Source organism: Epinephelus moara, chromosome 16, assembly GCF_006386435.1.
Source record: "Epinephelus moara isolate mb chromosome 16, YSFRI_EMoa_1.0, whole genome shotgun sequence".
In the NCBI taxonomy this organism is placed as follows: domain Eukaryota; kingdom Metazoa; phylum Chordata; class Actinopteri; order Perciformes; family Serranidae; genus Epinephelus; species Epinephelus moara.
Genome location: NC_065521.1, coordinates 19,310,853 through 19,324,194, shown reverse-complemented (window position 1 = coordinate 19,324,194; position 13,342 = coordinate 19,310,853). Strand labels below are relative to the sequence as shown.

The window sequence follows — 13,342 nt, the reverse complement described above, 5'->3', positions numbered from 1 at the left end:
GCATTAAGTAAGAATGTATTTAAAAAGTGCAGCTAAGGATGCTAAACAGGCTTCTTCTTCTTCTTCTTAATTTAATTGTATTCTGATTGATATTAACAAGTTTGAGGAGCAAAGATCAAACAGTATCAGGTATAGTTGAGTGTAATATAAGCAGCTCTCTCTTTAAACAGTTAAGTGTACCTGTCCTGTGAAGCTACGGCAATTACAAGAGGAGAGGAAGGAAATGTGGCTTCCAACAGGAAGGATCACACATGACTGTAATCTTACCTTAATGACATTTCCCACTGAAGCTGACCTGATTAGCCGCAGTACAAACCAGCTACACCTGCAACATGCACTCACATGCCATTCAGATAAGGACTGACAGACAGATTGGTAATTCCCAAGTGTTGTTTGGGTTTGACACAGTCATAAAAGGTTTATCTTACAGGACTGACCTTTTCACTTGCAATCTTTAGGCTTCCAAAAGCTGGGTGACACTTGCAACTGGCTGAGACTGACATCCACATTTAGCCAGCAGGGGACCTGAGGAGGGAGTTTCAAAATGGGAAATAATAACATTTTCCTTGCCAATCTAGTTAATCAATTATCTCTGTACTTTGTTTTGTCACTTACACCCAGAAAGACTCACAGATCAAGTTCTCCGATGAAATAAACCCGTGGTGGGACTGATACCAAGTGATTACGATTTAATGTTGATGGCGTTATAACCAGAGATCATTGAGTACAACAGATCAACAGTGAGCACCTGGTGACATCTGGTGGTACAAAAGAGAAACTGCACACTTCTCCTGTACCTCTGAATGACACACTTTAAATATCTGACAGGAGATTTTCTCTTAATTCATGCTCTATTACAACACTGGCAGAAAAATAAGTAACTTAGGAACCCTCTTTAGAAAACGTTAATTCCAAGTCACACAATCGTCGAGGTTAAAACATACAAAAATAAAAATCAGATTGTACATAGTGCTATTTGGATACTTTCTCTCTTCTGATATTGTTTAATACTTTCCTATGTTGTCATATTCATATTTTTCATCTTCTATACTGTGTTTAATTTCAAGCTAAAAGACAAAAAAGAATTTCATGGTACAGAGAAACTTGTTATTACCGTGCATATGATAACGAATGCCTCGACTTGACTTCCAGTTTAATCTTTAAATCTTATTTCCACAGCTGACAGAAACAGCGGCTGCTCTCAGCAGCAAACAAAAACAGACAACTCTATTTTCAATTCTTTAATATCACAAAATAGTCAAAATAAACCAAATTATGTACAGTGGCAACAATTTTGGAAAATTAATATAATTTCTGCGAAGACTTTCCCAAAATCAAATCTCTGGCCGATACGATAAATTATACCAACGCCTAAAATAACCATAAAACCTTAAATATGTGACCGGGATTAAAAAACCTCTACGTTTCAGTCATTTTTCCTGTGTGCGTTTATTTAACCAACACATACCAGTGGTGTTGGCAACATGACCTCTGAAATGAAAAAATAATAACAGGGCAAAGAAGGGTACAAATTATAAATTATTTGATTTGCTCCCTGGCTGTGGACATTTTCTTTTCGCATTATGAATCTTGATTTTGCAAATTAAAAAAAGAGAAAGAAAAACATTGTTGGTTGGTACTGAAAGCATGTGGATCTGAGTTCAACTTAAATATGCAGGACACAGAAGACAACAAGACTGGCACATACATATTGCAAAGAATCAAATACATTCAAATAGCAAGATCAAATGAAGAGCTGTGTTATCACAATCAAGACAGGTGTTTATGCAGAAATTCACATCACTCCTGTGAGAAATTTCCAAATTTTCCGCAATTCATGTTTGCAAAACCTGAAAAAAAAGAGTCTCCTATGACTTTGCGTATTGAATGCTTAGAGAACTACAGACATCTGAACAGTAGCGTGTGTAGAAGCAGCCTGATCATCCATGAGCTGACTGACGCCAAACATCACTGTACCATTTGTAAGAAAACTACAACTTAAATTTTTATGCTTTTTAGTTTTAATAGTCTTGTATGTGCTGAACATTCTGTGACAACAGGGCAATTGAAACTTATTAGTAACCTGTTGTGTGGTGGAAAATACACCCAAGCCACATAATAAGAATTTTTTTGTACTATTTGCAAACTGATTTTCTGATGCACATTAGATCAGTTATTTGTTCTCAAACTGCATCAATAGACAGATGTGCTGTTTCCTGTTCCCTACTGCGCTCTGCAGGGTTAATGGTTCTGTACTGCAGTAGCCTTTTACTGCAAAAAAGCCTGACAAGGTACCACAATTCAATTTGTCTTCACAGTCTTGTGACTTGAGACGTAGCTGTGGCCTGGAAAAATAAATTTAGTGACAGGAATAGAGGTAGTTTATATTTTTCATCATTAATTTGGATTACAGGTTGAAACTCAAGTGGTTTGAAACTTACTGAAGCTATCAAAAGCATATCAGCTCTCTATTTTATATTTAAGGTGTGAAGGTAAACATGATCCAAAAATCAATAGCAAGTTGTGTTTAGTTTTTTGTGATATTTAAATTCAACATCGTTGCAGAACCAGAACCCAGTGGTTCAAATAAATTTAGCTCTACTGTACCATCTTAAAGTATCCCAAAATGCTGGTATCCCTAAAGGCATAGCGACTGTCGTCTATTGCACGTTCTCCTCCAAGAACATCAAGTACTGAGCTCAGCTGGTGGAGGAAAGATGAACGACACAGACGAGGAGAAAGACACACAGAGAGAGAAAGAGCAAGAGTAGAGAGAAATGTGGAGAAAGGTAGCAAGAAGCTGGGTAGTGTTTATGAACACTTTGCAGTCTGTAACGTAACATTAAAAGAGCAGCTGAGAGGAACTGATTCTTAGATTTAGCTGCAAGTGCTTCTCCAAACAATAATGGAAGTTCTTTTTCTTCCTTGGAAAAGGGTTGAAAAAAAAAAAAAACCTCAACAATCTCCTCAATAAAGGACACCGACAAAAACAAAATGCCACAAAAATTGTTCGCCGTCTCTGCGGTGTTATCAGGAAAATACAGGCCTCAGCAATGCTTTGAGGGTGAAGGTCAAAAAGCGAAAATGAGCAGTCCTTTTAATGCCACACAGTTAGACAGTCTGTCCGCAAAGACCCCCAAAACAGTTCTGAGGTCCCCAGCACAGAGGTCTTTCTCTTCTCGTTTTCTCTGTTCCCATACTCCCGCACTGCGAGAAGTCCAAAGACATATGAGTAAGAGAGGCAGCATCTGTGATTCCCATACTTTTCAAGCTCCACAATCATCTGTCCGAAGGTCAAGAGTGTAATGATCTGAGGTCACCGAAGCTCCGCTTTGGTCCCGTCCTCAAGTGAAATAAACCAGCAACAGCTTAACTTTACCAGTGCGTGGCAAACTGTTTTATCATATTTATAAAGTGAATATGAAAACTCAAGGCCACACTGGCAAGTTTTATCTCCTTGCTTCTCTCCAACAGTAGTTCTGGCTTAATAAAGCAGACAAAAAAGTCGATCCAAGTTAACGTGAGTAGCCAGGACAGCGTCAGTGTTCAGATGAGAACTCAAAAAACAAGTTTGGAGTGAAGATCAGAGGGTTGAACGGCACGTTGCATGCTATATTTTCCCCATAAAACAGAGTAGTTTGTAGAGTTGTGGTGTACAGTGTGTCAAAAACCTGTTATCCTGCACTTCTTCTATCTCCCATTAATGTCTGGATTCTTCAAAAGTCACAAAGGGGTCGTAGCACTGAGAGTGATAGTGGCGATGGTTGAAGCAGACTATAGCTTTATGTTGCTGAAGTCCTTGGAGAGACTCTGCAGGTAAGCATCATGAATGGCACTGAGGAAGTCTGGATCGTTCTAGATGGGAGGAAGTGAACAAGAGAGGAATGAACAAACTACACCTAAGTGTGTGTGTGTGTGTGTGTTTACACAATAAGATGACAGTTTTCATTGGAATTCAATCTTTTAACTGGAAACATAAAACTGTAAAACTGTTACTACATCTGAATTCTTTTGAAGGTGTGACTTTTCACACTAAGACTCTAATCTTAACAGCAGCATCTCTTTTCAAAATCAGGGTCTCCGTTATTCACACAACACCGTCGATTGTTTTCTTTGGAACCACTTCTTTGGCAGAAACAAGTTCCATTGAAAACTGTAGATAGTGAGGTCTGTAGTAGGGTACTAAACTTTGTACTTGTAAAGGTGATGAATTACATTGGTATGACTACCCAAGTGCTGATTCATGTTAAATCCATCTGTGCCAAAAATTTGCAACCCACGAGCACATCTGTGTGAGAATGCAAAGTTTATACAAGACGCCAAAGTGTCAAGAAGCTTGGAAACCAGTCATGGAGCTCTTAGGCCAGCACCAGAGCTCCTCAGAGTCACTGGGTTCAACTTCAGACCGAAGGTGGAAGCACCCTGAAGCCAGGAAGCTGGCCATGAAGCTCCGTTGGCTTCCAAGCAAACCAAAACTATCCCCGAAGCGCTGATCTGCCAGGTCAGAGAGTTATAGCTCTGAAACACTAACTATTTTGCCACCAGGAACTATTGCACAGCAACAAAATGTTGTCCCTGGGTCTACATCCTAAATGAATATTTACTAGCTTTCTTTGTTTGTAATGTGGGTGAACTAACCCTTTAACTATACAATGGAGCCTTTTCTTTTGAAATTGCAATGGTATGGTGATAGAAAACAGCTTTAGCTTAAAGGTTTTCCACTCCAAAGAACCAACAGTACTGCTTTTATGTATTTTATGCCCTTTGTTTACCTTAATGAGGTGTATCAGAGTATCCTGTAGCTGTGTTTTGCTGCAGGCTGCTTGTGGAGGCTCTAAAGTGCCTACAGAGGTGGAGGAGGGCTCAGAGGGGGCAGGAGGGACCACCGATGCTGCAGCTGTTGTCTTATTGATGGACTGCTGGAAGGCGCTGGGGGAGAGAAGTACAGACATCGACTGCCCTGGAACAGCAAGACCTGGACTCATGGGAACAGCCTGAGAATAGAAAGCGTGAAGACGGAGTGAGACAAAGGAGAAGAACTGGCATTATAACAAACAATATGCTGGATTATAACCTAATTTATTGTGGTATAAAAGTATATGTGACATAAAATACACTAATGAGGGTAACATAATCAAACAGATCCACAGAATCAGCTGCTAAGAAAAAATGTTGAACTCACAGACATGGATTTGATCAGGTTTGGGGGCTGAGAGAAAACATCCATCTCCTTGCTGTGCTGGAGAAGGGGTTTCCCCATGGGTTCTTGGAAGCTGTGGGGTGGGAACAGTGCGCTTGGTAGGAAGTTGGGTGCGAGGATGGGTTTGTGGATGTCTGAATTCACAGATGGCACTGGCGCTTTGAGGGCGCTGAGCATATCCTGTCCCAAATAGGTCGTAGGAGCTGCTGGGGGTGCTGCAGGACCAGGGGGAGCAACTCGAGGCTCTGAGCCAGGCGGAAGCACCATGAGCGGGGAGACTGAGCATCGAGGTTGAGGATCTGACCTGGGGACCACTGACTGGAAAACGGGGCTGGGGTGTAGCACATATGGAGCTGGGAGCAAGCCGGGGACTTGGTGCCGCTGACCTGACCCAGTGTCTTGGGCTGCGAGAGGGGGAGGAAAAAGTGGGTTCTGGTGGGCTGGAGGGGGATAAGACTGGTTCTGGAGGTAAGCAGTGGAGGGATCACTGGAGGCAGTGGTGGTGTTCTGTGAGGGCATTGTGGGTAGAGAGGTGTCCTTAGGGAGGGATGAGCCAAAGAGCTCCTCAACTGTGATCTGCTTCACCACTGTATGAGAGCTCTGGTGGGTAAAAAGAAAAAAACTGAGCTGCAGAGGAAATCATACAAAACCCATACAAAGCAGTGCTGACACAGAAAAATCAAGTACAGCAGTTTAAGAGGTCTTTCAGATTACTATATAAAAACTGACAAAACCAGCAATATGAGGATGCACCAATGGACTCTGGGAATCTAAAGGGAACCTGTTATGCTATTCCCTATTTTCTGTCATATATAATGTCGGATGTTCAGAACAAGGTAAACATATGAACGTTTTTTCTACTTTCAAGACAATGTGATGTCAGCTTGTAACAGATTTCTTTCGATGGTCATCTGCTGCAGGCATGTTACTACAACTTTATATATTACATACATTGCTACATGCAAACGTCAGGAAACATGTCAACTTGGTAACTGCAAATTTGCAAAAAAACTTGCAAATTCCGCACCAATTTTGGATCACATATCTGCTGGAAAAACGTCCACTAGGGAAAATCTGGATTAAGAAGCTCTTATCTTTGATTTATCGCATTAGAAAGTGCTGCTATTCTCTGTGATTCCTCCAATGCAGTGACAGTACACTGAGATGGGGAAGACCAAGAAACAATGACCAATCAGAGCAGACTGGGCCTTTTCGGGAGTGGGTCTTAAAGAGACAGGCGCTAAACGAAGCATTTCAGACAGAAGGTGAATACAGATGGCTCAGTACTGACAGAATGAGAACAATAAAAGTGTTTTTTTGAATATTAAAGCATGTAAACAAGTTTTAGTAGAAACCCAGAGTACAAATATGTACCTTAAATGATCCTAATAGGTCTAAAATGTTAATAATAGATCTGACTCATCTTAAAAATAATTATATGGAGAGGGAATAATGACAGGAGCCCACGTAGCTTATAAGATGTCAACCATTAATTGTCAAATAATGGCTTTAAAAAGGATCCATTAGTGTTGGAGCTTTACAAATGCAGTATTTTGCTAAATGAGAGCTGGACCCAAAATAAACCCACCTATACGTCAATCTCAATTGTGAAGAATTGTTTGTGTCAGCCCTGCGTCTGATATAAAACCTGGAGGTTGGAGGAGTGTGTCCGTCTGCTTGCAACTACATCCTACATTATCAGCAGCTTTCTGCTGCCAAATGCTAAACGGCTGACAGTGACACCTGAGATAAAGACATGCACCATCTCTTTGCCCTCCTCCACAGTCTCTGTATGTAGGATTTACAGGATGACAACACTCACAACATAAAACGGTACAGATAAATGAATAAACATCAGACCTTTGCGTACATGTTTGTGTACTGTATGTACCTTTTCAGGTAGAGGTGTGCTGTGCACATGCTCTGTGGTGTTGACAGCTGCTTTCACATTAGGCTCTGTAGATACATCTGTTTCACCTGCCTGTGCCTGTAAAACACACACACATTTCCCAATGCCCGACTTGAAATAATCCCAGATTTAGAGATGCATACTTATGAGTCTGTTTCTGTTGAGTCAGCAGACCTGTGAAGGTGCTTCACACAGTGTTGAAGAGGTATGGATGGAGTACTACTGATGCTATATTTTTTCCTTAGGTCACACACAGTCTGTGATCCAAATTGATTTTTTTGTTTGTATAAACTGCAATGACAGTTAAGAAATACCCAGTGCCAGGACTAAAAACACATAAAAAGCAAAACACATTTGCTCATCTAAGAACCCAAATAACATGTGATGTGTGTGTCCGCCTCCTCACTCTCTGGTATTCCTCCTTGGCTTTGCTGAGCAGTTCCAGGATGTCGATGGACCGTGGTTCTGCGACACCATTGGTCCTCCCCGGCTCTGCCTTCTCTGGTGACTCTCTCTGGGCATGGTCTGCTTCTTGCTTCACAATCCTGGGAGAGAGTGAAAGCAGGAAATATAGACACTTAACTATCATTTGCTTTGTTAAATGTGGACTCAAATACTCCTTGTCATAAATGTAGAGATGCATTTAAAGCTAACACCTATACGTGAAAAAAACTTTGAAAAGCTAACAGTGTACTGTTCTATCCCATCAAAACACTGATAAAGTATACATATGTCTGGCTACTTACTTGACCATCAGCTGAGCGATTCGCTGACAGTCCCTCTTGTCGTAGAACCAAATACTGTAGATACCCACTGCAAGAGGAACACGGATACTGTATATTACACTTCAGCATTACAACAGACAAAACTACTCACACATAGACAAACTTTATAAATCAACTAAAATAACTAATTGTAAGGTTTTACATTTTGTTTATAAGTCAGTTTTGGATAATAAAACAGAAAACACAATACTGCCCAGGCCTGCTACTGTATGGCATTTATCAATATTATTCAAGGTTTACTTTCCAAGAAATCTCGACCTCAACTACGTGCTGTGCCCGGGAATATCCTGACTGACCACAGCAAAATTAAAGGAAAATAAGAAAATATCAGCAGAGGGCAGAGTCTCTGCAGATAAATGCATCGCCACACACTTCTCGTGGGGATTTAATGATGACACACATATTCAGACTTGCACTGATGACGACTTCATAATGATTGTATACCTGATATTTATAATTATGATTTTTGTCTAGTCATTTTTATTAACTTTTATTGTATATTATGGAATTGTTTGATTTTATGATCTTTGGATCGTTGCTGCTTGTTTTGTTTTTTAAACTGTGTTTTGTTAGTGTTCTGAGTGCTTTGAAAGGCGTCTATAAATAGAATGCATTATCAAAATTATTATTAAGCGATGCTTGGGCAGAATTACCTTTATGAGTCTATACAATGTTTTTTGTTAGAGACATCCTGCATAATATACTTTTAATCTCAATGCAGCATGAAATATTTGTTTTAAAAACAATCAATAATTTCTACCAAGTTCCAAAAACACTTTACAAAACCATCACTGTGACTATAATGAGGAGCATCTGTGCTCATTTAAATCACACAAATCAAGAAACTAAAAGATTGAGAAAGTATTCAACCTATTTTTGATAATTAGGTGGCTGTCAAACAGTTGATGGTGTAATTGTATTAGCTATGTTAAAGTAAGAGACAGTTTTTGCTGGGAAAAAAAAAAACAGGTTAACAGGCTCACTAAATGAAACTGTGATGACCAACACATCACCATCACCCAAAGAAAACTGACAACTTGTTGCACAATAAAACAAAATGTATTGCAGCAGTTTTTGCTGGAACAATAACTGGTTAATTTGGCTCAGCTTGTGTGTCATTTGTGTGTGTGTATGTGACGAAATACTGGCATATTCACAGTCTCTCAAGAGACTGAGGTAACCTAGCAACCTGAGTGTTTACCTCCCCGTAGCATCTCCTGGTACCAAAGGGAATATGGAGAGGTGTAAACAGGTGTGTGTGTCTACGTACACTGGTCTCTCTAAAAAGCACTCTCCAAGTTTGAGTACACTTGTGAATTTCAGACTGGGAATTCACCAGGACTCAAAGTGAAGCAACACACAAGTGTATTTTTATAATCAGCTTCTCTCTGTGTTGGATTCTTCGATCAAACTTCTTTGTTGCTCCCACTAAGCCTTTGTTGTCTCTTCCTGGTTCACAGCAGAAGGAGGAGTCTGAGAACCACCTTGAGGATCTCTCTCTCTCTCTCTCTCTCTCTCACCTGAAATCTATTCCATAACAACTCCACCCTCACAGGAGTCACAAAGAAAGACACTACATGCTAACCAAGTGATATCTGACAACTACCAAAAAGGATCCTCAGCCAGTGAGGTGCATTACTGAAGGGCAAGAGGTGACTGACAGCTGCCAGAGGTTGGAACTGCCTCCAGCAAAACTCAAGGAATATTGTCAACCAGTGTTCTACATAACAACTGTACCCAGTTCTGTCGTTCTGCAACTTCACCCACTCTGAGGAATTAAAATGCAAACAACAGCACTTGGACTCAAGTGAGGCTTCTGGAGAAGGTGCTCTGGCCTGAATACTAACAAGAAACTTCATCATGTCTTCCATACCCGGCAGGCTGATGGGCAAACCCAGTCCAAAAGGGGAGCAGTCTACTTTGACATTGACCCTGGCCATGTTATTTTTCCTTATAAGCAAACAAATGGGAAAACAGTCCAATTCCTTATTCGTTGCATTGATGAAACTCCTGTTCAGACTTCTAATAGATTACCTTGGAGGCAGCGCTGTTAGTTACTTTCTCAAGATCTGAGGAACTTCATCACTCCTTTTTTTCACCTTACTTCTTACAGAACTCTTTCCATATAAGATAGAAGAGTTTGACTGCAGCACTGGCACCTCACTGGATAACACCATCAGCAGAAGCACAACTTATATCATCAAAAATACATCAAAAACTTGTCAGATTTATAATCAGACAGATAGGTCCTTTTGGATGTGGTCCCAATGCAGAATGATACTGACTGTCGCTAAACCGAGCTGAAACTGATGCCATCTGCTCGGCCTGTGCGAGGCCATGAGTGGAAAAAACTCTTCGGAAGAGGTTTTTTTGATTGATGCGCCTCCAAGATGCCAAAATGACTTCAAGCAAAAGGGAAAAGAGATGTTCCGGAGAACGCTGGGGAGTTGTTTGTTCGGCATTTTCAGAGGTACCATTATGTTCTGTTCCATTTGTGTGTTTCCATGCTGACTGTAACCAACACCTACACAGCCGTCTACTTGCTAAGTATGCAGTGTGTGTACATTTCTTTGACAGAATCTTTTGTGATACAGCAGTGTTTCATAGTAGTTGAGTAACAGAAACAGATTCTGCGGCTATGAACCAATACATGATATTGCTACAGACAGTACAGGATTTCTGACATTTTGCACAGCATTTGTAATGTTGTGACGACAAAAGCCTGATCAGCATTTTTGCTGGGACAACATCTCATATTTCTCATCATGCAGATTCTTAAAATTAAGTGGGGCTCACCTGCAGCTATGTACATTGGAATAGTGGCCCTTAACTCCTCAAGAAACAATGAAGAACCCAGAATATTGTATCCCAGTTATTAAATCTCTGATTACATCTAATCTGAATCCACCCTGACACAGAGTACACTATGACTGTACTGCGTATGATATCTACTTTTTCAAGGCGTCTATTCTACAAAACACTCACAGTTGCCGTTCCTATAGAGCAGGAAGGGATCTTGCAGCTGGAACTCCAGGTCTTTGTTGATCGGCTCTACCAGGTTCTCTGTGCTCAGTCGGTTCATGATGGTGAAGCCGTGGTGAGGCGAGGCAGACCTTAGTTGAATAAAGATTGCAAACACTGTAAGATAATACTCTGGCAGTATAAAACATAACCATCACCTTCCTGATCACACTGAACAACACCTTGTACACTCTATTCAGTAAAAGTTCAAAATCTTACTTTTTTCATGACCAAAAACTAGCAACTTTTTTATTATTATTTGCATGACTTTAAAATATGATATAATCAATGAATTTATTAAAATGCAAAGTGATCTTATATGAATAAATACATCATGTTAAAAAATGTATTTACATTTCCTGGTAACTAATAATACAAAAGTGTTTGGTGGTGAAAGAAAAAGATGACCCCTCAGTAAACAGTGAGTAGAATGTCAGATATTTTCATTATTGATTAAATGATAGATTGATTTGTCTTAGAAGTTAAAAACAAAAAAAAATGACATATGGCCATCATAAGTTATCAGAGCTATGGCTGATGTCTTAAAGTTGCTTATTTGGTGTAACCAAGCCAAAAAACTTGGAATATGAAGAGAGAGACAAACAAATCTTCACACTTGAAAGATATTACCTAGAAAATATTTATTATTTAGTGCAACAGAGGACTTAAACAAAATAAAAGACAAGTGCCTTTTCTTTCTAAACACATAATATTCTTTCAAAGTCGAAACTATGAGCATTTACAATCACACTCAGTCTAATACATAAAAGTTGTGTGCATAGGGCTGTAATAAGAAGCAAACACACCAGAGGCAATAAGATATTCTGCATCTCTACATGAACCATAGAAAATGTTTGTTTACAAGGACTGCGGCCTAAACACGTGCGTAGGATACGTCAAATAACAGCGCCAAGAAACTCTGAACAAGTAAACAACCTTCATCGTTGTCGTGATAAATAATAAACATAAACAACACTTTATTTGCTTACCTTGCATAAACAAACAGGGTGCCCTCGATGTCGGTCTTCTCCTAAAATGATAAGTGACGTTACATGTTGAAAAAAACAGCCGTTAATCCAAAACATGCTGAATAATAGAAACGGCCGCTGACTGTTGGCGTCACTAGCTAACTTATGTTAGCTCAGGTAAGGTAGCGCTAACTTGGGGACAAAAAGATATTGGGAACACTAATATAATGACACTGATATCAAATACGTAAGTCGGTGAACATGTCTGTTTAAGTTATAGTTTGACAAATACTAACAATTTCCTCAGTGTTTTCCAATGTTTTTATCAAGGAGCTAGCATTAGCATGCTAAGTGAATACTTAGCATACTTTTGACGGCTATCCCGAAACTGTTCCGGGTCTTTTGACAAACTTACCCATTCGTTCGCTTTGGAGTTGAAGTTGTAGAGAGCCACTTGGCCGGTAACATCGAGCAGTTTGTTTATGTACGGGTCTTGTCGCTGTAGAGCAGCTAAGCTCATCATTTGACCAGCATTTACGGTCTCCATCTTGGATGTGATTGTTGCTCCCGCACGGACAGATTTCTGGAGACACATTCATAACTTCCGCTGTCCCCGGAAATGACCGCTCTCAGAAAGTTTCCGAGATATTTGTTTATTCTGCAGAGATTAGTCTGAAACGTAAAATAGGTCATTCCCAATTTGTTTGAGTGCCGCTTAAAAACGAAATGTTTGCAGGAAATGGTCGGCAGCCTTATGAGCTTAGTCTTAGCCAGTGTGCTTTTCAAAATCAAACGGTTTATATTACAAATAAACAAAATAAATAAAATTAATGATTAAAAATATTATTTGTTTCAAGGTAAATACCTAACAATAATAGGCAATGATATGGCCAACTATTTTGCGATTCAGCATGTGTACCTTTTCAATTAAATTGAATTAAATTAAATCAAATTAAATCAAATTAAATTAAAGTAAATGAAATTAAACAAAAATAAACCTGCACGACTCAGAAACAAAATGTAGGCTCATTAATTAAGGTGACAATCACGGCACCGTAGACATAGGATATAGTTGTGTTGAATACACAATAATAAAAATTAGAGACTGATATAATGTTTCTAAGAATTAAAGGCTATGTATCTGTTGAAAAAAAACAAAAAAACATTGGCAGTATCTTCATGTGATGAAAACACCACAGGGCTGCGCTGCAATACTAATGTTTGGGTCTCGTCTCTCTGGGAACCTTTATGCAGTTTGGGTTTTATTCACAGTGAACCCGCTGCTTGAATTCACAAGATCATTATAGTTATTTTAATTCTTGACTTTTTAATTTAACGCAGCCTAACCAAAATGTCACACAGGTGGGCCTTGTGACAAAAAAAAATATAGCTATGAAAGAACTCAGTAAATCATTGAAGTGCCCCCAATGCTGTAGCCCATATTCACTATAATTATTTG

At 39.5% G+C, this 13,342-nt stretch overlaps 2 protein-coding genes across 2 annotated transcripts in view; one reads left to right on the top strand and one right to left on the bottom strand.

Annotated features, from left to right (window-relative positions):
- Positions 1–720: 720 nt before the first annotated feature.
- On the bottom strand, positions 721–12,448 carry dcp1a (decapping mRNA 1A). Its single transcript, XM_050063862.1, has 9 exons — positions 12,299–12,448; positions 11,905–11,945; positions 10,880–11,007; positions 7,856–7,922; positions 7,516–7,654; positions 7,092–7,187; positions 5,183–5,800; positions 4,773–4,994; positions 721–3,855 (listed from the first exon to the last, which is right to left on the bottom strand). The coding sequence occupies exons 1-9, from the start codon at positions 12,428–12,430 to the stop codon at positions 3,775–3,777; spliced, it is 1,524 nt and encodes a 507-aa protein (XP_049919819.1). The 5' UTR covers positions 12,431–12,448; the 3' UTR covers positions 721–3,774.
- Positions 9,819–13,342, top strand: part of cacna1db (calcium channel, voltage-dependent, L type, alpha 1D subunit, b) — a 114,513-nt gene continuing 110,989 nt past the window's right edge. The window contains exon 1 of the mRNA XM_050063865.1: positions 9,819–10,364. Coding sequence (XP_049919822.1) covers positions 10,232–10,364 — 133 coding nt within the window. The 5' untranslated portion in view covers positions 9,819–10,231. The remainder of the gene's footprint in view (positions 10,365–13,342) is intronic.

Coding starts and splice junctions, on each gene's coding strand:
- dcp1a (XM_050063862.1), bottom strand. CDS start 12,430: ATGGAGACCGTAAATGCTGGTCAAATGATGAGCTTAGCTGCTCTACAG. Junction 11,008..11,904: donor ACCCTGTTTGTTTATGCAAG/GTAAGCAAATAA, acceptor TATTCAACTAAG/GTCTGCCTCGCCTCACCACG. Junction 7,188..7,515: donor CCAAGGAGGAATACCAGAGA/GTGAGGAGGCGG, acceptor TGTGTTTTACAG/GCACAGGCAGGTGAAACAGA.